General features: G+C 67.7%; 3 protein-coding genes across 11 annotated transcripts; 1 reads left to right on the forward strand and 2 right to left on the reverse strand.

Annotated features, from left to right (window-relative positions):
• Nucleotides 1-97: 97 nt before the first annotated feature.
• On the reverse strand, nucleotides 98-22,347 carry LOC137862672 (laminin subunit beta-2-like). 3 transcript variants are annotated; one of them, XM_068694958.1, is made up of 36 exons: nucleotides 12,583-12,693; nucleotides 11,837-11,995; nucleotides 11,156-11,205; nucleotides 10,451-10,626; nucleotides 10,221-10,344; nucleotides 10,074-10,147; nucleotides 9,805-9,993; nucleotides 9,667-9,730; nucleotides 9,389-9,591; nucleotides 9,190-9,310; nucleotides 8,810-8,998; nucleotides 8,551-8,730; nucleotides 7,679-7,791; nucleotides 7,480-7,559; nucleotides 7,159-7,315; nucleotides 6,898-7,050; nucleotides 6,665-6,823; nucleotides 6,460-6,581; nucleotides 6,189-6,309; nucleotides 5,785-5,977; nucleotides 5,462-5,605; nucleotides 5,092-5,323; nucleotides 4,823-4,986; nucleotides 4,516-4,740; nucleotides 4,114-4,328; nucleotides 3,941-4,037; nucleotides 3,147-3,522; nucleotides 2,891-3,075; nucleotides 2,347-2,576; nucleotides 2,019-2,222; nucleotides 1,785-1,929; nucleotides 1,493-1,700; nucleotides 1,254-1,395; nucleotides 818-994; nucleotides 589-745; nucleotides 100-397 (listed from the first exon to the last, which is right to left on the reverse strand). In XM_068694958.1, exons 3-36 carry the CDS (start codon nucleotides 11,184-11,186, stop codon nucleotides 264-266), a joined length of 5,484 nt encoding a protein of 1,827 aa, XP_068551059.1. In that variant the 5' UTR covers nucleotides 11,187-11,205; nucleotides 11,837-11,995; nucleotides 12,583-12,693; the 3' UTR covers nucleotides 100-263. The 3 variants fall into 3 exon arrangements, with proteins under 3 accessions (XP_068551057.1, XP_068551059.1, XP_068551058.1); XM_068694956.1 differs by lacking the exons at nucleotides 11,837-11,995; nucleotides 12,583-12,693 and adding an exon at nucleotides 22,118-22,347 and having other exon boundaries at nucleotides 98-397; XM_068694957.1 differs by lacking the exon at nucleotides 11,837-11,995 and having other exon boundaries at nucleotides 12,583-12,703.
• CCDC71 (coiled-coil domain containing 71) lies at nucleotides 14,571-21,794 on the reverse strand. The gene has a single exon (XM_068694969.1). The coding sequence runs from the start codon at nucleotides 20,088-20,090 to the stop codon at nucleotides 18,909-18,911; it is 1,182 nt and encodes a 393-aa protein (XP_068551070.1). The 5' UTR covers nucleotides 20,091-21,794; the 3' UTR covers nucleotides 14,571-18,908.
• Nucleotides 22,348-22,431: 84 nt separating the features above from the next.
• On the forward strand, nucleotides 22,432-26,444 carry LOC137862676 (uncharacterized). 7 transcript variants are annotated; one of them, XR_011100470.1, is made up of 7 exons: nucleotides 22,432-22,582; nucleotides 23,232-23,617; nucleotides 23,888-24,048; nucleotides 24,435-24,567; nucleotides 24,671-24,732; nucleotides 24,844-25,328; nucleotides 25,464-25,668. XR_011100470.1 is itself a non-coding variant. In XM_068694963.1 (7 exons), the coding sequence occupies exons 1-7, from the start codon at nucleotides 22,432-22,434 to the stop codon at nucleotides 25,829-25,831; spliced, it is 1,284 nt and encodes a 427-aa protein (XP_068551064.1). In that variant the 3' UTR covers nucleotides 25,832-26,444. The 7 variants fall into 7 exon arrangements, 6 of the variants coding, with proteins under 6 accessions (XP_068551064.1, XP_068551063.1, XP_068551067.1 ...); XM_068694963.1 differs by lacking the exon at nucleotides 25,464-25,668 and adding an exon at nucleotides 25,705-26,444 and having other exon boundaries at nucleotides 24,844-25,107; XM_068694962.1 differs by lacking the exon at nucleotides 24,844-25,328 and having other exon boundaries at nucleotides 25,464-26,444.
• Nucleotides 26,445-26,646: the final 202 nt, after the last annotated feature.

Consider the following 26,646-nt stretch of genomic DNA (forward strand, 5'->3'; position numbering starts at 1 on the left):
GGCCGGGGCCGTGCCCGCCCTGCCGGAGGCGGGGGGCGCCGCGGGGATCGGCCACGCGTGACCGCGGCGTGGGGTGGGGTAGGGGGGACGTCCGAGGGGCAGCGAGGGGCCGGACACGGGCAGCCGGGGCTCAGGCTTTATTTGCAGGTGCAGCCGCGCTACAGATGCCCGCGGGTTTTTTCACGCGGCGTGGGGGCCGTGTCCCGCGTGGAAAGGGAGGGCGGCACGGCACGGCACGGCACGGCACGGCCCCGCGGAGCTCCCTAGCAGGTGGCGTAAGCGTTGGCCCGCTCCTGGATCTCCTGCAGCAGCCCCGAGACCTGCCGCTCCAGCGCCTGCAGCTGCGTCGCCTTGGCCGTCATCGCCTGCTCGTTGGCCCCGAAATGCTGCTCCAGCTCTGCGGGACAGGCGGCGTGGGCACAGCGCGGGCGGCACCCCCCTGTCCCTCCCTGCCACCCTCACCCACGGGGACGCGTGCTGGGGTACCCCGGCTGGATGCGGGGAGCACGAGGGGAGACGTGCAAGGGGAGGTGGGCACCGAGAGGGGTCCGGTGATGGGGAGCTGCCCGCCCCGTGCCGCCCCCTGACCTTCCAGCTTCTTCTTGCTGCTGTTGGCCTTGTCCAGGAGGTCCCGGGCCTCTGCTGTCAGCTCCGTCACCCGCTGCAGGGCACCACCAGACACCCCGGCCAGCCCGCTGACCTTGCCTTTCAGCAGCACGTAGCGCTGCGTCACCCGCTCCAGGTCCTGCGAGCACGGCGGCACGGTGAGGCTGAGCGTCCCGTACCCAAACCCACCCGGTGCAGGGCTGGGGCTCACCTGGCTCAGCGTCCCCGAGGTGGCGGTGGCACGCTGCGCCCCCTCCTTGGCTTCCTGGGCCATGCGCCGTGCGCCCTGTCCCTGCTCCTGCAGGGTGGCCACGCGCTGTGCCAGCTCCCGCAGCCGCCGCTGCAGCCGCGACTCCTTCCCCTGCAGCGCCTGCAGCTTGCGCTCCGCCTGGGCAGGCACGGGCACGGGCTGCTGGCGGGCACCACGAAACGCCGTGCCCGAAACACCAGCCCTGCATCACCCCGTGCCCCTAGGGTACCCGTGGCACCGGCCCCGTTACGGCTGCCGTGCCCGTTACCCGCAACGTGCCACAGCGCTGACCCCATCACCCCCAGTGCACCCAAAGCACCCACCCCGCTCCCCAGCGTGCCCAGGTCCCCCATCCCCAGTATCTCCCCAGCGTTCCCACAGCCCCGCTGCCCCTCACCTCCTTGGTGCTGTTCTCGGCAGCCCAAATGGTGTCCTTGGCGCTCTGCAGGGTGCTCCCTGCCACTGTCACCTGTGCCTGTGCCATCTGCAGCACGCGCTGCGTCCCCGCCAGCTCGTCCCTCACGCCCTCTGCTCGCTCCCTGCAGTGACACCGGCAGCTCCAGTCCTGGCCAGAGCCCCCACCCCCAGCCCCCAGCCCCCAGCCCCCTGCCCAGCCAGCACGTCCCCAGCACTCACCGGGCGTCCTGTCCCTGTGCCAGCAGCTCTTTCGCTGCAGCCAGCCCCTGCGCCGTGCTGTTCAGCACCGCGTCCACTCCGTCCAGCTGCCCGATGCTCTCCTGAATCTCCTGCAGCAGCTCCTGGATCCGGCTGGGGCTGCTGGGCAGGGAGATGTTCAGCACGTGCCGGGCCACCAGCTCGATGCTGCCTGGGTCAGCTCCCTCCTCTGTGGGGACATTGGAGCGGGGTGGGCTCAGGGCAGGCGCAGCGCCCCGCACCATGCCCCGTGCCCACCCGGTGCCGGCCCTACCAGCCAGGAAGGCCTTGATGCGCCGGATGAAGTCCCGCAGCTTTGCTGTCTCCTTCTCCGTGCGGCTGCGGGCAGCTTGTGACCTCCCCAGCGCCTCCTCCGCTCGGCTGCGGGCACCCCGCGCCAGGTCCTGCACCTCCTGCATCTGGGGACACGAACGGGACAGGTGAGGGGGTGTAAAAGGCAACAGGACCCATCGAGGGCACAGAGGGCACACGGGGACACCACCCCTACCTTCTGCGCCACGGCACCCAGCTGTCCCAGAGCCACCTCCAGCTGCTGCGAGGCGTTGCGGGCGCTGCTCAGGGCTCGAGCTGACACGGGCAGGGCCCCCGAGCACCCCGCGCCCCCGCAGTGCCGTGTCCCCACGCTGTCCCGGCACAGGGCTCCCCCACAGGGTGACTCTGCACAGCTCCGGTCCCCGGGCACCCCGCAGATCTGCAGGGGGGCAAAACGGGGAGATGGGGTGGGCAGAGCACGTTGCATGGGGAGAGACCCCCAACCTGGGTGGCCAAATGGCCTAAAGGGGACTCTCCCCCTGCGCCCTTTTATCCCCGCTCACCTTCTCGTTGATCCTGGCCACGCTGAGCCCCGACACCCGTTTCTGTGCCTCCCTCAGGGATTTCCTCTGCGCAGCCATGCTACGGCGGAAAGCATCGCCCCGCTGCCGCAGCAGCCGCTCGGCCGCCCGCCGCCTGGCCCGCGCCGCGCTCAGCTCGCCCGCCGTGCCGTTGGCCACCGCCTCCGCCTGCCGCGAGTCCCGCGCCGCCGCCACGATGCTCTGGTAGGACTCTGCGGGTGGAGGGTGCCCCACGTCCCCTGAGTGCCACCGCGTCCCCAGCATCCCGCTGCGGCTCCGTGTCACCCGTGTCCCTCTGTCTTGCCCTGTCCCCAGGATCTCCTGGCTATCCAGAGTCTTCTGTGTCCCATCCTCTCACCACGTTCAGAGTCCCACCGTGTCCCCATGTCCCCCACAACCCCAGAGCCCCTCCGTGTCCCTTGGGTCCCTCTATTCCCAGGATCTCCATATCCCCCCATATCCCCTGAGTCCCCAGCATCACAGCACGGCCACCCCCACGTCCCCAAGCCCCTCACAGGACACTCACCCCCAAACCCAGCCGCCGCCACGGTGCCGAGGACACCTTGGAGGCGGGAGGCAGTTCGGTTGAGCCCCCCCAGCTCGCGGCTCAGCCCGGCCAGCCGGTCTCGATGCCTCACATCTCCCTGCTCCAGCTGATCCAGATGTTGCTCCAGCTCCTGCAGCCTCTTCCAGAAGTCATCCAGCTCCGTCCTGGGGGGGCACACAGCTCTCAGACCCCTCTGGGTGACAAAACTCCCCCCCAGCCCGCAGCGCACACTTGCCTGGTGCCATCCAGCCGCCCGGCCAGCTCCTGCAGGAGGGGGCTGCTGGCACTGCCCCCCTCTCCCAGCAGCCGCTCCGCGCGCCCCAGAGCCTCCTCCAGCACCCGCAGGCGGGGGCTGAGTGGGGGCGCAGAGCCCCCCTCGCGCAGCGCCCGTGCCCGCGCCCCCAGGCGCCGCAGCCAGTCCCGCAGGCTGCCCAGCGCCGCGTCCCAGCGCCCGAAGCAGGGGTGGCAGGGGGAGCAGCGGGGGAAGGCAGCCTGGTAGCCCCGCTGGCAGCTGTCGCAGTGCAGCCCCCCGAAGCCCGGCCGGCACCGGCACTGCCCGCTGGCTCGGTCACACTGAGGGCTCTCGGCGCCCAGCGGCTCACACTCGCAGGCTGCGGAGGTGGGAGATGTCACAGCCCGGCCTCCCCGGGGGTCCCTGTGTCCCCACAGAGCCACCAGGTCCCCTGGGTCACCCATGTCCTCGTAGTCCCACCATGTCCTCAGCATCCCACTGATGCTCCAGGGTTGTCCCCATCCCCTGGGTCCCACCAGGTCCCCATGAGCTCATTGTGTCCCCCTCATGTCCCCAGGGTCCCCATATTCCCAGCACACCCCTATCCCCATGACCTCTCCCATCCCCAGAATCCCACCACCCACCCAGGGTCCCCCTGTGTCCCAAGGGTGCTCTATGCCCCCAGGACCACCGTGTGTCCCCAACCCCTCTATCCCCAAGCTCCCTCCTTCCCCAGCATCCCCACATCCCCGGACACCCCACAGCCCCCACACCCGGTCCCCTGACCGTGCTCTCACCTCGGCACTGCTGCTCGGGATCCCCCCAGTGATGCTCCTGGCACTGGGAGCAGACGCGGCCCCCAAAACCAGGGCGGCAGTGGCACTGCCCCGTGACCTGTGGTGAAAATAGGGTGCTCAGCCCCCTGCTCGCCCAGCCCTGGAGGACACGGGATGCGTGCCGGGGGGCTCACCGCATCGCAGGCAGGGTGCAGGGCACGGGTGGGGTGGCAGCCGCAGGGCTCGCAGCCCCCCGCTCCCCCCAGGCTCCAGAAGTGGGGCGCGCAGCGGTCGCAGCTCCTGCCCACCACGTGGGGCCGGCAGGCACAGGTCCCGGTGGCACGGTCACAGTCGCAGGCACCGGTGGCACAGTAGGAGGCCAGCGTCCCCCGCGGGTCACAGCTGCAGCCTGCGGGCGGTGCGCAGACACATGGGGCACAGGCAGGGGGGCTCAGCCCCTTACCCCCACCCCAACCCCCCAGAAACCCCCAAAACACCACATCCCCCATCCCAGGCACAACCTACTTGTGTCTCCCTGCCCACCCCAACCTGTGGTGTCACCCTGAATCCCCGCGTGTCCCCAGTCCCCTGCTCACGCCGGCAGCTGCGCTGCAGAGCGTTGCCGAAGTAGCCGTGCTGGCACTGGGCGCAGCGGGGCCCGGCGGTGTGGTACAGGCAGCGGCGGCACTGCCCCGTGCGGGGGTCGCAGGCCCCCGGGTCACTGGTGTCGATGTTGTTGTTGCACTGGCAGGGCCGGCACGCTCCCCCCTCCGTCTCCGGAGCCCCAAAGTAGCCGGGGGAGCAGCGGTCGCAGCGTGGCCCTGTGGGGACACGGGAGGTGGCACCGGGGTCCTGTGGCCGCAGCGCCGGGGTCCCGCGGCACGGTGCCCGCCTGCCCCTCACCGGCGTATCCAGGTGCACAGAGGCACACGATGTGGTTCGTCTCCTCGTCGGCGTGGCAGGCGCTCCCGTGGTAGTGCCGCGTGCCGGGGTAACCGGGGCAGGGGCAGGGGCGGCACTGCTGCCCCGAGCCCAGCACCGGGTCCCCGTAGTAACCGTCCTGGCACCTGCAAGGGTGTCCGTGAGGTCTGGTGGGTCCGTCCCATCCCATCCCATCCCATCCCATCCCATCCCATCCCATCCCATCCCATCCCATCCCATCCCGTGCCCACCTCTCGCAGTGCCGGCCGGTGGTGTGGTCGCGGCAGCGCAGGCAGCTGCCCGTGCGGGGGTCGCAGTCCTCGGCGTGCCCGTTGCACTGGCAGGGCCGGCATGCGGGGAAGCCCCAGTGGCCCGGCTGGCACTGGTCGCACTGCCGGCCCACGGCCCCGGGCTGGCAGCGGCACTGCCCACTGCCCGCGTCGCACAGCGGGGACACGGAGCCCTCCGGGGAGCAGGCGCAGGCTGCGGGGTGGCACGGCTCAGGTCAGGGGGGCCGCCAGGCAGAGCAGCCCCGTGCACGACAGGGGGCTCAGACGGACGGACAGACAGACAGAGGGCCCCCCTGGCATGCCCAGCACACCGCCAGACCCCACTACTCACGGCTGCATCCCAGGGGCCCGAAGCCGTAGCTGCCGGGGGCGCAGCGGTCGCAGCGGCGGCCGAGGACGTGGGGCTTGCACTCGCACTGCCCCGCCAGCGCTCGGCACACGCTGCTGCGGGAGCCCTGCGGGTCACACTGGCAGGCTGCGGGGCGGCAGGGACACAGCTGGGGATGGGGACACCCCAAAACACACTGCCACCACCCCCTGCCCTCCCCTGAACCAGGCACGGCACCATCCGGACCCGCAGCACCGCGCACGGCTCCGTCATCACCCACCCACCCACCCACGCCCCCCGTGCCCCGTCCCCACGGCCCCACTCACGCAGGGCGCCGTCGTGCAGCAGGGCCGAGACGCTGCACACCAGGCGGGCGCAGGCTTCAGCCAGGGTGTGCGGGGGGGCCATGCGGAAAGCCTCCAAGCACCGGTACCGCTCCAGCTCCTCGCGCCGCTGCGCCGCGTCGGCCGCCGCCCCGTGGAAACCCGGCAGCTCTGACACACGAGGCAGCAGCACCAGCTGGGGGGCACCGGGGGGGAAATAGGGGGTATGGGGGCTTGGGGACCCCACACAGACCGGGTATTCCTATCCTTATGCCCTTCAGCATCCCCATCCCTAACCCCAACACCTCCCATCCCATCCATTCCATCCCATCCCATCCCAGCCCAGCCCAGCCCAGCCCAGCCCAGCCCAGCCCATCTCCCCACCCGTGCTGAGCCCCCCCCTTTACCGAGTCGATGAGGATGAAGGCTCCAGGGTGGCGCTGGGTGACGCCAGCCCGCTGCAGTCTCATGGTGACCTCGTACGGGGTGCTGGGCTCGAAGCAGAAGGGCCGGGACAGCAGCACGTACCTGTGCAGAGGAAGGCCACCTTCCTGTCCCTGTCCTCGTCCCCATGCCCTCGCCTACGTGGTGGGGCTGACCTTGTTCCCATCTCCATCCCCATCCCATCCCATCCCCATCCCCATCCCCATCCCATCCCCATCCCATCCCCATGCCCACCTCTGGCTGTGGGGCAGGCTCTCCCGGTACATCTGCTCGGAGGGCAGCAGGTTCCCGCAGCGGGGGCTGGTGGGCAGCACCCGGGAGCTGACGCTCACCACGGCCTCCCAGTCCTCGGCCGACTGCGGCGAGAGACGGGACCCCATCAGCACCGTGGGGCTGTGCCACGCGGTGCGTGCCGGTTCCACCCCGTGGCCGCGCTCACCTCGGGCTCGTAGCGCAGCAGCAGCTCGTACTCCATGGGGTAGGGCACGTTGTCCACGTGGAAAGTCAGCCCGGCCCCGTCCCGCACGCGGGCGAACCCCAGACCCGTCCAGGTCACCATGCGCCCGGCCCCGTCCCGCAGCACCGGCTCCACGTCGGGCTGGGCACGGCATCGAGCTCAGCCCCGGACCCCCGCTGCGCCGTGCCGTGCCCCCACCTCCCCCTGGTGCTCACCTTGGGGGGCTGCTGGCGGCTGCGGCGCAGGGGGGCGCGGGGCTGGGGGGCACGGCGGGGGCTGCGCTGGGGCCGCTGGCGAACCTTCCGCCCCGCCGGCTCCCCGGGGCGCTGCTGGGGGCAGTCCTGGGGCACCTCGGCACGCACGGCACCCTGCGGGGATGGGGACAGCCGTGCACGGGGGGGTCATAGATGGGCACGGGGACGGCTGTGCGTGGTGCACGGTGTCCTCGTGCATGGTCCCACGCTGGGGACACTCACCGGGAGCTGGGGGTGGTCGGGTCCGTGTCCCGTGGCTTGCTCGGCCTCGTAGGTGTAGTGGTCGAGGGGGGCGCAGAAGAAGCCGGGCTGCACCTGGTCGCACTGCCGGCCCATCAGGTGGGGGCGGCACGGGCAGGCCCCGTCCTCCATGGAGCACCTGGGGTGGCCGTGGGTCCCTCTGTCCGTCCTTCTGTCCGGCTCTGCCCTCACCCATCCCTGCACCCCTCCATCTCCAAGGTTGGAGACCCCCTCCCTCCATCCCTTTCTCTTCCTGTCCCCATCCCCATCCCCCCGGTCCCCGTGCCCGCCGTGGGACCCCACCGGTTGCTGTAGGCTCCCCCGAAGTCGCAGGAGCAGGGCCGGCAGCCCCCCACGTCGTAGCTGAGGCCCCAGAACTCGGGCTGCGGGGAGATGGGGGAGATGTGGGGCAGGCGTGGGGCTCGGCCGGGCCCTGGGGAGGTGCCCATGGCAGGGAGCAGGATGTGTGGGGCAGGGATGTGGGGCCGGGGCACTCACTCACCACGCACTGGCTGCAGGAGCGCCCGGCCACGAAGCGCTTGCAGTAGCAGTCCCCGCTGATGGGGTCGCAGGGGGAGCTGCCCGCCACCGTGCCCCGCGGGTCGCAGCGGCAGGCTGACAGCCACACGTGCGTGCACACACACACGATGGGCTGGCACACGGCGCCACAGCCCCCAACACCCCCCCCAGTGCTCCCAGAGGCATTCAGCAGCAGCCCCACAGCCCTCCCTCATTGTTCCACACCCTTTGGTGCCCCACATCTCCATCCCTCGCCCTTGAGTCCTCACCCCTCCATCCCCATCCCTCCATCCCCATCCTTCTTCCATCCCCACCTCTCCATCATCATCCCTTCATCCCAACTCCTCCATCTCCATCCGCACCCTTCCATCCTCATCCCCACCCCTCCATCCTCACCCCTCCATCCCCACCCCTCCATCCCCATCCCTCCATCCCAACCAATCCAACCCCATCCCTACCTCTCCATCCCCATCTCCACCCCTTCATCCCAATCCCTCCATCCCCATCCCTCCATCCCCATCCTTCTTCCATCCCCACCTCTCCATCAGCATCCCTTCATCCCAACTCCTCCATCTCCATCCCCACCCTTCCATCTCCATCCCCACCCCTCCATCCTAACCCCTCCATCCCCACCCCTCCATCCACATCTCCACCCCTTCATCCCAATACCTCCATCCCCATCCCTCCATCCCAACCCCTCCATCCCCACTCCTCCATCCCCATCCCCAACCCCTCCATTCCCATCCCTCCATCCCCACCCCTTCACCCCAACCCCTCCATCCCAATCCCAACCCCTCCACCCCCATCCCCGCCCTTCACCCCCCTGCCCCTTGCCCACCCCCATTCCCAGCTCACGCTGGCAGCCCTGTGGGTCTCCCTGGCTGAGGCCGTAGGCTCCGTGCCGGCAGCGGTCGCAGCGGGGCCCGGCCACGTTCTCCTTGCAGCGGCACTGCCCCGCGATCATGCCCAGCGCCACGTCCGTGTGCGCGTCGCAGGCGCCCCCGTCCAGCGAGCCCGCGGGGTCACAGTCACACGCTGCGGGGACACCACGGGAGCTGGGGCTGGTGGCACTGGGGGGCGTGGGGACGGGAGTGGCGGGGCCGGGGGCACTCACGGGCGCAGGCGGTGGGCGCGCGGATGTCGGAGCGCGGGTGCCGGTAGTAGAAGGGCTTGCAGAGGTGGCAGCGGCGGCCCATGGTGTTGTGCTGGCAGCCGTCGCACACGGCCCCGCTGGTGTTCCCCGTGGCCAGGAACACGGCCATGTCGAAGTGGCAGCGCCGCGAGTGCTCGTTGCAGTCGCACCCTGCGGGGACGACACCGCAGCATGGCACGCGGCACCCCCAGCCCCCAACCCTGAGCCAACACATGCGGGGTGCCAAAACCCCCAAGCAGACGTGCAGGGCCCCCAAATCCCCCAGGACAGCACACAGGACCCCATTCCCAGCACCACAGGGTGGCTGTGCCATGGTGCTGGTGCCGGCACGGGGCACTCACGGCGGCAGGCGTTGGTGCTGGAGCCCTCGGCCGGGCGCCAGGGCAGGTCGTGGTAGAAGTCCTCGCAGCGCTCGCAGTTGAGGCCCTGCGTGTGGTGCTTGCAGACGCAGCGCCCGTGGATCTGGGGGAAAACACCCGGCTCAGCCCAGCTGCCAGGCCCCGTGGGGCACCGTGTCGAGCTGTGCCGTGCCAGCCTCACCATGCCGGGGACAGACGACGGGGCGCCGGGTGCAGGGGCACACTCGGCGGCGTGGCCATGGCAGAAGCAGCTCCCGCGCAGCACCAGCTCGTCCACGGCGTAGTAGTACTTGTGCAGCACCTCCCGCCGCGAGTCCAGCAGGTTGTCCCCCAGCGTGTGCAGCTTGGTGAGGTTCACCCGCAGGTTGGTGACGCGCAGCAGGTCTGCGCAGGGCAGGCAGCAGGCTCAGCGCCCGCCGTGCCCCCCAAGAGCCCCCATCCCGCCCCTCCGCCACGCACCCTGGATGTTGGGGCTGTAGGGATCTGCCACCGGGATGGAGGGGTCCAGCACCTTGAAGATCACCTGCGGGTGGGACGGAGAGGGTCAGCACCGACCCTGCCCCGCTCCCGCCGCGCCGCCACGGATCCCCCACGCACCTCCCCGTGGCTGGAGGGCTCGATCTCGGAGTAGCGCTGGTCACACAGCACCTCGTCGATGTGCCCCGAGGGCTGGCTGGGGATGCCGGGGAAGAGCTTGGAGCAGTTGTAGGCGAAGTAGCGGTACACCTTCCAGCTGCGCCCGAAATCGGCCGAGCGCTCCACCAGCATGGCAGCGGGGCGGAAGGTCTGCGGGGCACCGAGCTGGGACGGGCGCCCACGGGCACCACGCGGCCACCTGGCGCCGTGCCGCACCGCGTCCCCGTTACCTTGAACTTCATGATGAGGTGGGTGAAGTGGAACTCGCCCTCCAGGTCCAGGCGGATGCTGACGTGCTCCACGCCTGCGGGGAGGGACGGTCACAGCCAGGCTGGGGCAGGCACCCCCCCGTGGGGACACCCCCTCCCCGTCCTCACCGTTCTCCGACTGCCACCAGCTGCGCTCGCCATGGGGGCCGTGCAGGTAGATGACGTTCTCGATGCGGTGGCTCTCGCGCAGGGACGGGTCCCGCGAGTCGCAGGTGAAGCATTTCTCCGAGTCCTGTGCCGGGAGCGTCACCCTGGGGTGGGCGGCCGGGGGCTGCACCGGCTCACGGTGCCGTGCCGTGCCATGCCGTGCCGTGCCACGCCGCGGGCTGCGGGCTCACCTGGAGGTGGCTGACGATGCAGTACTCCTGGGGGCCGTGCAGCCCGCAGGTGGACGAGGCGCTCAGCTGCTGGGCTCGCCCCACCAGCAGGTTGCCGGTGGCCGGGTAGCAGCTGCCTCGGGCGCAGCCCTGGGACGGGTCCGGCTCTTCCCAGCCCCCCACTGCTGGCACCCCCGCTGAAAAAGGGGCAGGGGCACGGGCTGGGGGGCTGCACCAGGACCCCACACCCCCTGTGCACCCGCTGCGCCCACCCCACCCCCAGGCACACCGTCCCACCCCGTCCCCTGTCCCGACCCACTGATGCAGCACCAAGCTCCGTGACCCGGAAAGGTGCTGGCAGCGCCGCCGGGGCCTCGTGACCGGGGGGCAGGGAGTGGGGCCGGGGGGCAACGTGGGTGAGCGGGGCACTGGGGCCGGGGGCAGGGTGCAGGTGTGCTGCGGGTGCTCGCATGGGGCCCCCGGCACGCAGAGTGCTGCAGGGGGGAGCTGGGAGCCAGGTCAGGCGCTCACTAATCCCGCAGGGCTCAGCGCAGCCCGGATTCCTCTGGGATTCCTGGCTGGGATTTGCAGCGCCCAGGCTCTCAGTGACTCGGGGAGCATCGACACGGCCACTACTGCCCGTGGCCGCTGCCCCGGAGGGGTCCCAGGACCACCCCAGCCGTGGGTTTGCAGCCTCACGCGGGGCACGGCGGGGCCGGTGCTTACCCAGGAGCAGAGCGAGCGCCAGGACATCCATGGGCAGCCACGGGCTCTGCCTGGGGGACACAAAAATGATGCTAGAGCGCGGGCACTGCTGCCAAGGCCTCTCCCAGCTCCGGCACAGCCACACACCGCGGGGAGCAGGGGGTCGGCAGCACCCACCCCCACCCCTGGCTGCACCCACGGGGCTCCGCGGTGCAGCCCCCCCAAAGGCAGTGCCGTGCCCCTTCCCACAGCCCCCGGCAGTGCCCGTCCCCGTCACTGTGTCCCGCTCCAGCACCGCTGTCCCCAGAGGGTCTCAGGGACACCTGGGGCCGGGAGCCAGCAGCGCCAGAGCAGGCTGGGCAAGGACATCCCTGCAGCTGGCCGGGGTCCCGCTGTTAAATTTAGGCTCGAGTTGCCTTTTGTGCTTTCTTCTCTCCCGTTACCGCCTGTTTCCAACCTCGCAAGTGCTGGATCAAAGCCTGGCCCCGGCGCTGCCTAAACACAGCTTTCCTGTCCCCGCGCGGGAGCCAGCCCGGGGCAGGGGGCCTGGGGGACGCCAGGGCCTGAGCCCAGCCGGACGCCCACGCTCTGCCCCGGCGCCAGCCCCGCTCGAAGCTGTGCCAACACGGCGGGAGATGCCGCACGGGGCCGCGTGCCCGCGAGGGGTCCCTGAGCCCCGTGAGCCCCCCGGGCCGGCGGTACCTGGGTCCTGCTGCGGCGTGCGGGGCCGGAGGCGAGGGCCCGCTGCCCACGGGCTGGGTGTGCAGAAATGAACCCGGGCGAGAGAGGCGATGGGAAAGCAGCGGGCGGCTCTCCGGGCCCCCCGCCCCGCGCACGATTCTTATTCAAATGCGCTGCCCGCTGAAAGGGACGGCGGTCTCCAGGCTACGGGAATGTCACTGCTGATTCCTTCTGCCTGGAGGCCCTCGCCGCCCGCCCGCCAGCGGGGATGTGGGGGCCAAGCCCGGCCAGGCGTCGGCAGCCCGGGCACGCCCCGGCCCCGGTGGGGAACAAAAGGTGCCTCGTGGGCCGGCAGCACCGCGTTCCCCGGGGCTCCCGGCTCAGCACGGCGGGAATGCGCCTGCCACGGCTTGCACCGGGGCGGCACGGCGGGACGGGCGCCCGATGCTCTGGGAACCGTCTGGTGTGGCTGTTTGTGGGGCCAGGCCATGGACCCACTTCCTTCCCCAGCTGGGAATGCCCCACGGCATGGGCAGCGGCACGGCTCTGCATCGAGGCTGTGCCGGGTACCCGCATGCCCAGGGGGTGCCCACCCTCCCCACGGACATGTCCCGTTGGGTGAAGCCCGGCTCGTGCCCACCCCAGGACGCACCCAGTGGGTGTGGGAGGACCCAGCCCCTTTCCACAGGATCCCCACAGCCCCTTCCTTGTGTGCCCACTCCCAGGGTGAGGGGTTCCACGCCCCGGGGCTCCGCGTCGGCTCCTACCTGTGCGCACGGGGCAGGCACGGCGGGCAGGTGGCCGTGCCCCGGGTGGGCTGCGGAGCGGGGCCCCCACGGCACCCGCTGGGCTCGGGGCTGGGCTCGGCTGCTTGTTCCTGGAGGAGGGCGGCCGGCGCCTGTCTCCTCCTCCGCGAGCCGTGCCAGGCGAGGGGAGGGACCTGCCTGTGCCGAGGTTTAGCCAAGGTGAGGCAGAGGCCAGGTGGCCCACGCACGACGTGAGGGTGCCCCGTGGGCTGGCCGGGAGCTGGCGCGACGTCCCCGAGGGCTGCCGTGCCCAGTGGTGCGGCACCACCAACGCGTGGCACAGCCAGGACTCACCGTGCAGACCCGCCCGTGCCTATGCAGACACGTCTCCGGCACGCGGAGCCCCGGGGCGGCAGGGCAGCCAGCCTGCTCCCCCCGTGCTGGCACTGTGGGTGCTGCCAAGCCCGGAGCCAGCCCAGCCCCACTCACCGAGCGCCAGATCCCGAGGTCCTGGGGAGCAGCCGGGCTCGGCAGAGACCTCGCTGTCACACGGGGACGGCGCCTTTTATTAGCCAAGGCTGGAGGAAGGAAGGGGACCCACACGCTCCGTGCACCAAGGCTGTGCTCTGGCCGCATGCACGGTGTCAGGAAGATGCAGCAGGAAGGCACACGGGAAGAGAAAGCAGCCCCCAGGGCCCGGCAGGGCTCGGTGGATGCCCCGACGTGGCCCCAGCTCATCCCCAACACCTTGTCAGGGTGAGGGATGCTGCGGGCAGGGCCCAGCCGGGTCCCTGTGGGCTCAGCGCTGTGGTTCCCTGCAGGTTTGGGGCAGGATGGATGTGCGGCCCCACAGCCGGGAAGCCCGGAGGAAGGGAAGGGCCCTGCTCAGCCTGGCTCTGTCAGCACAGGGTGGTGACCGGCCACTGTCCTTGGCTACTGTAGTAAGGAGAGAGCTGGAAGGAGATGAGCTGATAAAGAGCCATTAGCACGGGCCAGCATGTCTGTATCGGCAGGATCTTGCCAAGCAAACCTGATTTGCGTGGAGGAGATCACAAGTGACCTGATAAAGGTGACTGTAACAGGATCTCTGGCCCTGAAACACGAGGTGTGAGCAGGAGGGAGGGATCCCCAGTCCCCTCTGAGGGACCAGGCTCCCCGAGGGCTGCCCTGATGTCCCACAGCACTGCAATGCCCTCAGCTGCCCCACGGCCAGCAGCTGGTAGCGCCTCGCCTGCGGATGCCACGGCCGGGGGCAGCGAGCTCGGCTGCGGGGCAGGGAGCTCTGCCAGCGCCTCCGTCACCAGCGCTTTGAAGCTGCCGCCTCGAGCCTGCGGCCCCGGCTCCGGCAGCACTGGGACAGCGGTGGGAGCACCAGCAGCGAGCTGTAGGGCTCGGGGGAACGCAGGGGAGGAGGCAGCGCTGGGCTGAGTGTTGGAAGCACTTCAGTGCGCTCAGCAGGAGGCCGGCGCTTCCTGCACATCCTCGGGAGCCGAGCACTTTAACCAGCTCCCTGCCCGAGGACTTCGCCCCGGCTCCCCGCGTGCCACCGGGGCTGACTCACCCGGGCGCCACCGCAGCAGCTCCCAGCTCCCAGCTGCTGCCGGTGGCACGGGGAGGAGCCGTTGCTCGGCTGGGTGCCGCCGCCGTTAGCGCCGGGTCAGCGCTCTGCCGGCACGGCGGCACACACCGGAGCCGGCTCGCCCGGCGGAGAACAACGGCGCTGTGTTCAACCAGCCAGAAGGGATCCAGGGGGAGGCTGCAGGGAGGGCAGCGGCTGGCGGGGAGCTGGGATCTGACCTGGAATGAGGGCTGCTGCCCGTTGATAGCGGTGGTGCTGCTCTGGAGCATCTCTCATCCAGATCCAGGCATTCCTTCGGGGAGTCTGGGTGACCCCAGGCCTCACAGGGGGGGAGTCGGTGGGAAGGGAGAGCAGGGGCACAGCGGGGAGGCCACCCCGCAGCGTCCCCACGGGGCTGGGAGCAGCAGCAAAGAAAAGCCGGACACGCTGGGCGGTTCTGAGCACCATTTTACTGAAGGGCTGGACACCTACGAGGACTTCATAACAAAAAGTTCACTTCATTTAAGAGAAAAGACAGGCTGCTTTTTGTCCCATTCCCTCCTAAGAGTGGAATAACACCAACGCTGTCTTTTCGCCCAACAATGCCATTCCAAAATATACAACACCGAGAGCGGAGCGGCCCGGCCTCATATCGAACATTAAATATACCTTCGGAAACATTCTACACAAACAAATGAAACAGTAAAAAGTTCACTCGGGAACAAGATGGTCAGTCCTTGCGGGTTCACCATACAAAAGTGTGGAGCTGGCAGCAGCAGCCTGGGCATGGCCGGTGGCTGCTGCCCCGTGGCACCCGGGGCTCCCCGGCGCTGGCGGCACCGGTCCCAGCTGGAGCAGAGCGGGGTGGCGGGGAGGTGGCTGGTGGAGAGGAGCTCGTGCTGACCCGGAGCTCCACATCCCGGCCTCTGCAGGCCGTGCCCGGGGAGGAGGGGAGGTATTTCGGGGGTAGCTCTGCAGCACCCGCTCTTTTGTAGCAGCCTCGAGTGCCTGGCCGGGGCTGTGGGAATCACCAGACTCTCACAGGGTCTGCCTGCGGGCGACAGGAACCAAAAGGGCTAATTAAGACAACAAGGAGAGTCCCGGAGGATAATAAGGCCTTTAAGGGACTCCCCAGGGGCGAGGCCTAATCAGCCCTGCAGGGGAAGTCATTTCGGATGCTCCCGCAGGGAACAGGGCTTCCAGAGGGCAGCAGCCCGGAGAGCGGGGCCAGCTCCTGGGCGCTGGGGGCGAGGACAGCAGAGGCTGCACAGGGGCAGCCCCAGGCTCTCCGGGGCCCGCAGCTCCCACGCTGGCACACTGCTGCGGGATGGGCAGGGACAGAGCTCAGGAGCCAGCCACGAAGAAAAGAGAAGCTGTCGCTTCCCCGCAGACACACTGAACTGCCTGGCAGCCCGTGCCCCACAGCACGAACGGGGCCAACCTGGCTGGGCCCTGGAGCGATTCTGCCCCTGACGCCCCTGCGGTGCCCTTTGCTGGACTCTGCGCGAGGAAAACCCGGGTGAGCGGCAGGCTACAAAAGAGGAGTAACAAAATAATCCCCTATTTTGCGGAAAAGTGCTTAAGAAATTCTGTACAGGGTCGCTACTGCAGCTGGCTCTCGGGGGGAACGCAAACGGCTCGGGAGCAGCAGCGCCGCGCTGCGCGGCTCGCAGGGAGGAGGCCGAGGAGAAACGTCTCCAGCTGAAAGCAGAGGCAGGGGGTGAAATGTGATCACAGTGCACTCGAGCTTCAGAACATGTCCACCAGCGAGCAGCGGGATCTCAGCCCGGTGTCTGATGTCAGCTCCCTGCTGGACGAGCTGCTCTTCCCCGCGGACCTCGCCGGCGGACATCTGGGGCACGCAGGAAGCTGACGGGCCTGGTCTGCTGGAGGCGAAGCAGAAACTCGCTTCTTGGCAGCTGAACAAAAGAAGGAACGACTCCCACGAACGCAGCCTGAAGAGCAGCCCTTTGACCGCCGCTGGCAGTGACAGTGGCAGGAAGGCAGGTGGCAGGAGCGCTGTGCTGCCTGCCCAGCTCTGGGCTGTCAGGGTGCCCGGAGCAGCGCGGGTGAGGCACCTGGATGAATCTGAAGTGAGTAACGCGGCAGCAGGTCTGAACAACCCACGCTCGGCACACACCAGGACACTCCAGGCAACGCATTTTCCTCGCGCCACGCCGCTACTGCTGCTGCAGGGCCCCGCCAGGCAAATGATCCCAGTGTTGTCACAGTAATTACGGGTGGAAGGGACCTCTGGGGATATCTGCGAGGCCAGCGCTGCCTCGGGAGCTCAGGGCCCGGTGCTCTGTGTTGCTGACGTGCAGAAACACCAACAGAGACCGCGCTGACCGCTGCCAGCCCCCCAGCACAGCCCTAGACACTTTGACCACTCGCCTCTCCCTGCAGAGGACTGGGAGCAGAGCGGGGAGGCAGGGAGTGGCACAGAGGGGCGAGGAACAGGAGGGAGGTGAGGGATGGACCCTGACAAGTTGGCTTCAGGTTCAGGCTTCCCGCTCGGGCTGTGTTCAGCCCTGCTGGTGAGCAGCTGCTTGGCCCGGAGGAGCCCAGGTGCCCCATGGGGATGTCTGGTGGTGCACGGAGAGGCCCCAGGACAGCTCCGGGTGCCCTCCTATGGGGCTGGGAGCGGGGAGCCAGCAGAGCAGTGGGACTGCAGGGCCCTCCTCAGGGCAGTGTCAGAAAGAGAAGCTCCGATGCGAGCCTTCAGGAGCTGGCATGTGGGAGCGTGGGAATGAGAAAGGCCCGAAGGGATGGGAACAAAAGGGACAAAGCGATTTTTGGCCGGTGAACAGCGCCGGAGGGTCCGTGCTCATCCAGCACCGTGTCAGGAAAGGGAACTCTCTGCCAAGGCATTTCAAGACACGGGAGCAGGAGAAAATATTCCCTCCTGCTCCGCAGCCAACCAGCGGCATTCACAGGTCAGCCTCGAGCACTGCGAGTTACGATCCCTGACAGCAGCCCGGAGCCGAGCGCCTGATTCAGAGCCTGCCATCGCCTCCCGCAGCGAGCCTCCACCAGCACTGCGCTCCTGGGCTGTGCCCCGGGACACCAGCTCCTCCGCCCTCTCGCTCCCTCCTCTCTCCTCTCCCTGCCTCAGGCTCGCTCTCCGAGCTGGGGATCAGGCACCGACCCCTTCTGTTAAACACTGAAATCCGGACAGGTGCTGGAGAGGAGCTGACACGCACGGAGCTGCGGCTTCCCAGAGCTCATCCCTTCAGCCGACGTGCAGAGATTACTGGGTCAGACACCTGGCGTTTTGAGCTGGTGAGGGAACGAGTGGATTACTGCCCTGCTGCTGCGGAGCCCTGAACACCACGGGGTGCGGGGCCAGGCCCCCTCCCCGAGCTGCCGGGCTCCGCAGGGGCTGTGCAGGTCCCCATGGGGCGCCCCAGCTCCACCCGAGCTTGCACACCCGACCTCCTCCAGTGTGTGATCCTTGTTTTTTGCCTCTCAGCGCAGGCAAAACCCCTCAGCAGCAGTTTGGGGTGCCTCCTGGGGACGGGCAGAGCCTTCACCGAGCTGTGCCAGCTGCCTCACGCCTCCCCGCAGCACCCAGGGGCAGCAGAGCCGCTCTCCATCCCCATTCTCCCTGCTCCTGCTTCGTCCACACCACCCTACACAAACTCTCCACGCCTAAGTGCTGGTAACTGAAGTGCTCCTCTCAATGCCTCTGCTCTGATTCGGGCCCAAACGTCCCCCTGGGATAGCGGTGGGACGCGTCCCATACATTCAAACACTGCGGGTGTCTCCTCTCCCAGCCCCTGGAACCTGCTCCCGACGCGTCCAAGCAGTTACAACACGGGCAGGGCTTTTTGGGCAGCTCTGCTCAACAGCCCCGGCCCTGAGGCTGCCACAGGCACAGTTCACATCCTACGTTCACAGCGGGGGCATCGGAGGGCGGAACAACACCGGGTTCTGCGGGCGAATCGCTCTTTGGAGGGAGATCCCCGAGGTGATTCCAGAGCTTCTGCTACCAACGGACAGAGGAGGCACCTGGAAGCGCCCTGCAGACCTGCAGGCAGCAGCCCAGGAACGCTCCCCCACCTTTTAATGCAGAGGTAATACCGAAAGAATGATTAAAACGACACTCACTTATCAGCTGGTAATTCTGCACGTTGCTTGGCATTGTCAGAGACAAACAAGTGGCTGTGATCCCGCCTGCTGCCGAGCCGTCCGAGCGCGCCCAGAGCAGGCTGTCACCACACTGATTCACAACGAAACCCTGGCACCTTCAACAAAAGACTGGCTGACGGGAAAGGGGAACAAAAGCTCTCGGACCCGACCCCGCAGGGAGGGAGGAAGTGCATCGTCCCACAGCTCCCGGGCTGCCTGCACACGTACGGGTGTATAGCTATATAGATCATAAAGTTATAAAATTTGATCAAAATAAAACCAGTAATTGTACAGCTTGAAAAAAGAGCGTTATCACAGTGCATCCATGTCATGAGAAAGTCACGTGTTCTGCCCCTGCGCGAGCGCACAGCCTGCCACGTTCAGAGGAGAGCCCAGAGGGGAAAAAAAAAAGCGAGCTGCTCGGCTCGCCGCGGGGCAGGGGCAGCGTCCCACGTGCCTAAACGTGGTTTTGTGCTGGTGCAGTCAGTTCTGCGCGGCAGGACGGGCAGGAGCAGCACGAGCAGGCTGCTCTGTCCGCAGGTTAGTCGGCGTATCCTCACCAGACACCAGAGACCCAAAGTCGCTCCCAGCCTTCGCCCCGCTCCGGTGTCAGGCTCGTGTGTAATTACTTACAAAAAAAGTGACCAAGTGAAGCGAATCAGGGGACGCTGTGAGAGTGGGACAGGGGCTGAATTCGGATCACGGGGGACAGGTTGACTCGAAGAATCTTCTGTGCTCTCCTCCTCACTTCGTCGTCGGAAGAAGAGTTGCCCACCTTGATGGCCCGGAATTTCAGCAGGTTCAAAGTGCTCTGAGCCCGTCGAGACTTACTTTGGACAGGAATGGCGTTCGACCTCTTCCTCTGCGGTGCTTCCCTCGCCTCTGCGGCTTGTTTCCTCTTCTGCCCGACAGTCTCCTGGTAAGTGCTGCCATCCTTCCACTCCGTTTTCCGCACCAGGGCTTCCTTAGCTCTGATTTTCAAGGCCTTGGATGGCGGCGCCGCGGCGCAGCCCTGGGACGAGCTGCCCGTGATCCTCCCGTTCAGGACCCCCGAGGCTTTGCAGGCGTTGCTCTCCTGCAGCACTCCACCCTTTGGTCCCTTCAGAAGATTGAAAGTGAGGGTGGCAGAAGCGGGGGCTTTCTTTACCAAACGCTTGTACCTCTTACCTTTCGATATTTTAGCCGCCTTGCCCGAAGGGAACTGCCTCGGCGGGCCGGAGGCCTGGAGGAGTTTAAGGTCTGAGGGCGAGATCCCAAGAGGCCCTCGCGTCAGCTTGGATTCCAGGCGCGAGGCGGGGGTTTTCAGCGGCACCAGAGCCTCCAGCACCACGGAGAGCCTCACCGCGGGGTACACGTCGGGGTACATGCTGGCAGGAAAACCCACAGCCGAGGCTTTGGCCGTGCCGGATCTCGTCTGCTTCAAGGAGCTCAGCAGCAGGTTGGTGGAGTTCCCTTTAGAGACTGGCGGGGCGGAGACTTTGGGAGGGCTGAGGGGGAGGCGGGTGGGCGACGCGGGCACCTTGGCCACGGCGCTTCTGGCTGGAGTCCTCGGGGGCTCGGCGGCGCAGCCGCGCGGCGTGCTCTGCTTCGTGTGGCTGGGGGTGTCGGCGGTGCACGAGCTGTAGCCGTACACATCCTTGCTCCTCAGGATGGTGGGCTGGTAGCCCTCCTCCTTGAGGCCCTGGATGAAGGCCACCAGCTGGGTCTCGGTGTCGGAGAGGTCCTTGGACATGGGGTTGAAGACTCGCAGGGCCTCCTCCAGCACTTTGTGTCCCGCGGAGGAAATTCGCGACCAGGAATGGACAGCTTTTTCTTCCGCATTGTTCACTGCAATATTCATGGCATTAGGCAATCGGGCGCTTCAAAAAGGTCCAAATTACTGGAAAAATAACCCTCGACACCTCAAAAGGAGAGAGAAGACAGTTAGCTGACAGCAACTGAAAGCATCGCACATTTTTAAGCAGGGACCCGAAAGCATCACGCCCAGGCTTTGGCTACTCACAGCCATCAGGCTGGAGGCTGTGCTTAACTCGGGCTGGCAGCAAGAAAACCCTGCCAGGCATTTCTCTCTGCAGTAAAACTTAAAACTTCCCTCGCAGAAATATCCTCAATCCCAAGCCAAGATTTCAGGCAGTCCCACCTCGCCAACCCAAGGCGCGGGGTTCTGGTGGGTAGCTCAGGGAGATCCGCAGCCCGTTTCCATCTGGGAGGGACGCTCCTGGCCTGCAGCGCACGGCTCTCATCCTGCCCTTCCCTAAATCCTTTCCCCACGCACGTACTGAGAACACCACGACCGAGCCACAGCTACACTCCCACTGATGACCTGGGAAGTGTGGGCACCTCAGCGCTATCAGTGTCAGATTCAGCCTCCCAGCTCTCTGATTCTGCTCAGAAATTGATGGCGAGTCCCTGCCAAACGTGCAGCAGCCTCCCGAAGAGCCAAGAGCAGAGCTGGAGCTATTTAAGCCGTGCTTCGTTGATGCTCCTGTGCCTGAGCAACGGCTCACAGCTCGCCGTCACAGCAAGCTGCTGCCAGGAGAGTAGGAGGTAGGAAGTTCAAGCGGGGCAGGCACGGAGGAAACAGACATCGCCAGGGCCGCCTGCACAACGGCCTGAGGGACAGCGCTCGGATCGGGCTCCGTGGCATGAAGCAGCTGGGGCAAAGCACCAAGTGCTCGCAGAAGGCAGGGCAGCAGAGCGGGGCTGTGTGGTGCTGTGGCTGAGGTTACACACCTTTACCTTCAGGGGTACCTCCCAGAGAGTACAGAGGGGGCAGTGAGCAATCCCTGCCAGTGGCATGCTGATGGTGTGGGAGGCACGAGTGGAGAGGGCAATGTGGAAGGGAGAAAGCTGCGGTGGAACAACGAGCACCTGAGCAGGGTGAGGAACTGCTGGCACCCCATGTTCCTGCCAGAGCAGCAGCTGGGGAGTGCCCATCAGGGAGCAGAGCCCTGTGTTTCTGTGGGCTGCACTGAGAGGGAAGCTACACGAGCCCACAGCTCGGCAGCAGCCAAAGGGAGAGGCAGGAGGGGAAGCACAGGTCAGCGGGGGGGTAAGAGCCTCCGCATGACAGCCTAATCTCAGTCAAGTGTTCTGCGGACGTCACAGCAGGAGAGGGATTTGGGGGAGGATAACGCGGCTGCTTTGCAACACTCAGGGTAACTCCCGCAGCAGGGGAGAGGCGCTCGGACAGAGCTGGGCTGCTGTCAGCAGCTGGTGAGGGCTGCCAGCTCCACAGCGAGCGGGGGCAGCAGGCATCACAGGGCCGGCGAGGACACAGCGTTTAACCCCAGCCTGTCAGAGGGGGAGAAGCCGGCAGAGCAGCCCCACTGACAGCACAAACTCGGGGTCTGCTGCCGGGAGCTCCGGGCTGTGCGAGCCCAGGGACGAGGCGTGGGGTCAGGCAGGCGGTCACTGCCACACGGCACCCCCCGGCCCTGCAGCCCCGCTGTACGGAGCCAAGAAAGAGGCAAACGCCGCGTTACACGGCCCGCGGGGCGGCACGCCTGCCCGCCTAACGCCCCACCGGGGACCTCTCCCAGCCGCCACAGGGGCGCAGCCGCCGCTCAGCCCCCGGTACCGGCAGCAGGCAGCGGGCAGCGCAGGGAGGCGCCCCGGGAGCTCGGCGGGGCCGCCCGAGGGGGGGCTCCCGGGGACGGGCGGCGCCTGCAGGGCCCGGCGGGGGTGTGTGGGGGGGGGGGCGCCCCGGGCCCGGCCCCCTCAGCTCGGCCCCTACCGGGCCCCGGAGGGAGGGGCGGGGAACGCGGCGGGGCGGGGCCCGCACAGCCGCGGCTCCGCCTCGACAGCGGCCGGGAGGAGCTCGGCAGCGCCCCCGGCCGGGGAGCGCGGGGCCCGGCCCCAACCTACCGCCCGCCGACACGGCCGCGCCCGCCGCCGCTGCGCCGCCGCCGCCGCCGCTCCAACATGGCCGCCCGCGGAGCGCCGGAAGCGCCGCCCACTTCCGCTTCCGCCTCCGCGCGAAGCCACGCCCCTCCCGCCGCGGGGTGAGGCCACGCCCCCTCCGCGCTCCGGTGCGGTGATTGGCCACGCCCATCACCGAGGCCACGCCCACCGCGCGGCGCGTGCCCGGTTGCCATGGCAACGCCTCCCCCCCGTCCGGTGCCGGAAGCGGGGCCGCGGCGCCGGTTCCGGTTCCGGTGCCGGTGCCGGTAGCGGGGGCGATGAGCGGGCGGGCGGGGCGGCGGCGCCTGGTGCTGCACCTGGACATCAACAACACCGTGCTGCCCGCAGACACCGTCACCGGGCGCGGCCCGCGGGAGGCGCTCAACGGCTTCCTCTGCACCGCCACCTGGGGGCGCGACGGGGAGGGCGGTCAGCGGCGGGCACCGGGACACCGGGGGGGGGGAACCGGGAGACCCGGGGGCCAGGGGAACCGGGGGGCTGAGGGCTGGGGGATTGGGGTACGGGGAGGCTGGGGGACTGGGGGAACTGGGGAGACTGGGGTCTGGGGGATCAGGGACTGGGGAAGTGGGGGGTAGGAGGACTGGGCAGACTGGGGGATCTGGGAGGCCGGGGGTACTGGGATGCTGGGGGGCCAGGGTACCGGGGGGCTGGGGAATTGAAGTACCGGGGGGGTGGGGAACTGGGGGAACTGGGGAGACTGGGGGATGGGGAACTGGGGTACCAGGATGCTGAGGGACTGGGGGAACTGGAGAGACTGGGGGATTGGGGACTGGGGGTACTGGGAAGCTGGGGGACTGGGGGTACTGGGAAGCTGGGGGACTGGGGTGCCGGGGAACCGAGGGGCTGGGGAATCGAAGTACTGGGGGGGTGGGGAACTGGGGGGTCTGGGGGATGGGGAATCGGGGTACCATGAGGCTGAGGGACTGGGGGAACTGGGGAGACTGGGGTCTGCAGAACCGGGAACTGGGGGGCAGGAGAACCGGGAGACCGGGGAGCCAGGGCCCTTGGGATCAGTCCTGTGAGGGGCAGCAGCCCTTGTCCCCTTTGTCCCCCGCAGGTGAGTGGCAGTGGGTGAGCGACCGCCCCTCGCTGCGAGCCCCCTGCCCCGACGCCGTCAGCTACTACTGCCGCTACGGCCGTGACCTGGCCTTCACCGAGGGGGGCGCGGGGCAGCGCTTCGGTGACCTCCACGCGCGGTACCTGCGGCTGCTGGCCTGGCCGGGGGAGCCCCACGAGGAGCTGTCGCTGCGGGACGGGCAGGGCGAGTGCTACCACCTCCTGCTGCCCTCCTTCTACCACCTGCTGGACGCGCTGCACCGCGACGGCCGGGCCTTCGCCATCATCTTCAGGACCTTCGGCACCGACCTGCCCCGCGTGCTGCGAGCGCTGCGCTGCGCCCTGGATGGGCAGCACCCGCAGTTCCCTGCCCTGAGGGACCTGGAGGTGAGTGGGACTGGGAGGGGGTCTGGTGGGACTGGGAGGGGTCTGGTGAAGCCCCCTGGTTGTCCCTCAGCAAGCTGAGAGCGAGCAGAGATGGAAGCGAGGGGAGGGAGCACGGAGTTGGTTGCTCGCATCCCTTCCCCGGGGGGAGGAAGCTCTCCAGGCTCATCTTCTCTCCTCGCTGTCATCGGGTGTCTCCACCCTGCTGCTCGTTATCTGTGACAGCTCGGTAACGGTCTGTTTGCTTTGGAAACCTCTCCCCTCTCCCCGCAGCTCTCCGTGGACCTCACTCCCGGCCAGATACGCTGCAGCAAGCGAGAGGTGGTGCTGAGGAGGGGAGCGGAGCGGCTCGCCACCCGCGAGGATGGGAGGAAGCTCTACGACTACTTCAGCTCTTTGGAGGGAGTCGGAGGCTTCCAGGACCACTATGACTGGTGAGACGCAGGGTGGTAAGGGAGTGGGTCGGGCATTTTCTCCTCCCCTGTGATTGTCCTGGCCTGAGCTAGCTCCTAGTCCTGAGGTCGTTAAGTTGCCGTGGCCCCGATGACTTCCACGCTCCCCATTTTTGCCCGCAGGCAGACTGGTGGTGCTCTTGCACCTCTCCTCAGGTCTCCATCCCCTGGTGTACCTCTTGCTTTTCTCTGAACACCCCCAGATTCGTCCCCTGGCTGCCAAATGCTTCCTTTTTCCTAGGAGGCAGCAGTGGGCAGAGGGTCAGAACCGTCTCTGCCTCTTGCCCCATTTCCCTGACGCTCTCAGTGCCCACCCTCCTGCCTTCCCCTGCCTCCCTGACGGCTCGCCGCCCCTCTTGCTGTTCCAGGTGGGCCAGGAATCAGTTCTCCTCGCGGGGCGGGAAGCCCCTGTGGATCGACCCCCATGATCCCAGTGTTCACCACATCTTCATCGACGACAACATCTGCCTGGACGACACGGACACCATCGTCTGTCCCCTGGTAGGCGACTGAATGCGTCCCTGCTTCGGGCAGAGACGTTTTGGTCCCTTTATGAGAGCACAGAGTGGGACCGAGGCTCCCCCCTGGTGTTTCTGCCCCCCAGGAGCCTGGGGCTGCCGTGGGGAGGCTGGAAGTGGCCGAGCTGCTGCCAGGCTCCTGCGTGGGGTGAGTCATCCCCGCTCCCTGCTGGAGCTGCGCGGCCGCAGCCTGTCCTGGCACCGCGTTTAAAGGGCAGTGCTTGTGGTGGGGCACGCTTCAGAGGGAACGTTTGGGCAGCCAGGAAGGTGCTGGGCTGCCTGCACGAGAGCTGAGTCTGAACCCCGGCCTGTTTCCATCCGGGAGGAGGCAGCACAGGAGGAAGCTGCAGCAGCTGGGAAGCGGTCTGCAGGGCAGCTGGGGCACGCAGGAGGATGGCGCGCTGGTCGGATGTTCATTTCCATACCAGCACCTTCAATTACTGGGTCTGTGGCTGGTGACAGGAGCTGTCACTGCCCAGAGCAGCGCTGTTGGAGGCTTTATCCTGTGCCTGGGCTGCTTCAGGTGAATTAATGCGGGAGGCTCTGCTGAGAGGTCCCTGCCTGCAGCAGGCAGAGAGCAGCTCGCACGGCTCCACGCGCTGCGGTTCAGCCTCAGGCTGCCTCCCTGAGCAGGGAGCGCCGCCTTTCACCATCTGCAGCCAGCACGGCCGGGTCAGTTGGGCTGCTGGGCTCGGGGCATCAGGGAAGATAACCTCAGGGCTCCTCTGACACCAGACCAGCCAGGTGGGATCAAATTATCTTGGCAGCACGCAGCCCGTTCTGGCAGCAGGCTGTGGCAGCGACGGCAGCGCTGTTGGCAGAGGCTTTCCTGGGGTTGGCCGCATCACAGCGCGGTTTTCTTCCACTTGCCTGGTGCAGCCTTTTCCTCGGGGGAGTCCCAGCCACGCAGCGTGACGAGCTGGTTCCGAGCCAAAAGAGCCATCTGGGAGGGAGGGGACACCCGGAGAAACTGCATCTTCTGCCTCTGGAGTGTAACCGGGACCCCTGCCCTCTGCCACCAGCTCGCTTTGTGGGAGACACCGTTAGCTGGAAGCCGAGGATGGAGGCAGGATCCCCCCCAGCGGGCTGCGGGTGCTTTTTTGCTCTGCTCTCCCCGCAGGTGTTCTCGGAGCGAGGCAGCAGCAGCCCCCGGTGCGCCCCAACCTCGGAGCTGTACGACGTCTGCCTGGTGCGGACCGACCTCCTGGAGGCCATCACGGACAAGGACTATTTCCTCCGCTGCGTGAGGAGGTGTGAGGAGAACTATGACCGCTACCTGGCCCGCATGGGGAGCAGCTCCCCGAGCCAGCAGTGCGATGCACAGTGATGGACAGTGATGGACAGTGATGGACAGTGATGCCTCCACGCTGGCAGGGCCAGGGCTGAGGGGCTTGGGATGGGGACGTGCCCTGCTTCCTTCCCGCTGCACACAAAGTCCCGGGCTGGGCGTTGTTTTGAGCCATCCCCTCTCCTCTCCGACGTGTGCCGTGTCCACTCCATCCTACCGGGAACCCCTGTGCCCAAAAAACAAGTGTCCTGGGAGCTTGTGTGAAGGCAACCCTGGAGGAAACTGCTGTCCTTTCCTCACAGCGGGGTGGGAGCTCTCTGCCCCTGTGCCTGCTCCTGGGCTAAGGTTGGGGCTTTTTGTGCCCCTCTGCTCGTGGGGCAGGGCCGTGGTGCTGCCCCCCACGCAGCCACGCTGCTGTTTGTCTCCGTTCCCACTCCTGCATCCTACAGGGGCAGCTGGTGTGGTGCCGGTGCCCCGGGGAAGCGCGGTGTTACCTGCTCACACCGCGGTGTTCTCCCTAGCAGTGACACTCCCTGCCACTTCCACCTGATCTTAAAACAAATCTCCCCCTGTTCCTGCTGTGAGTGCCCTTCCTGTGCAGCCAGGGGATGCACCTTTCCCTCCGCGTTCGCTCACGGAGCTCAGCGAAGTGGGGAGGAATTTCCAGGCGGGGAGGGCACAGGGGAGCCCCCCCCGCTTCCCTCCAGCCTTGGCCACCCCCCCTGTGCCCCTCAAGTTTGGGCCAAGCCCCGGGGATCCCCTGGGGGCGATCCC

The sequence above is a fragment of the Anas acuta genome, chromosome 11, assembly GCF_963932015.1.
Source record: "Anas acuta chromosome 11, bAnaAcu1.1, whole genome shotgun sequence".
Lineage (NCBI taxonomy): Eukaryota > Metazoa > Chordata > Aves > Anseriformes > Anatidae > Anas > Anas acuta.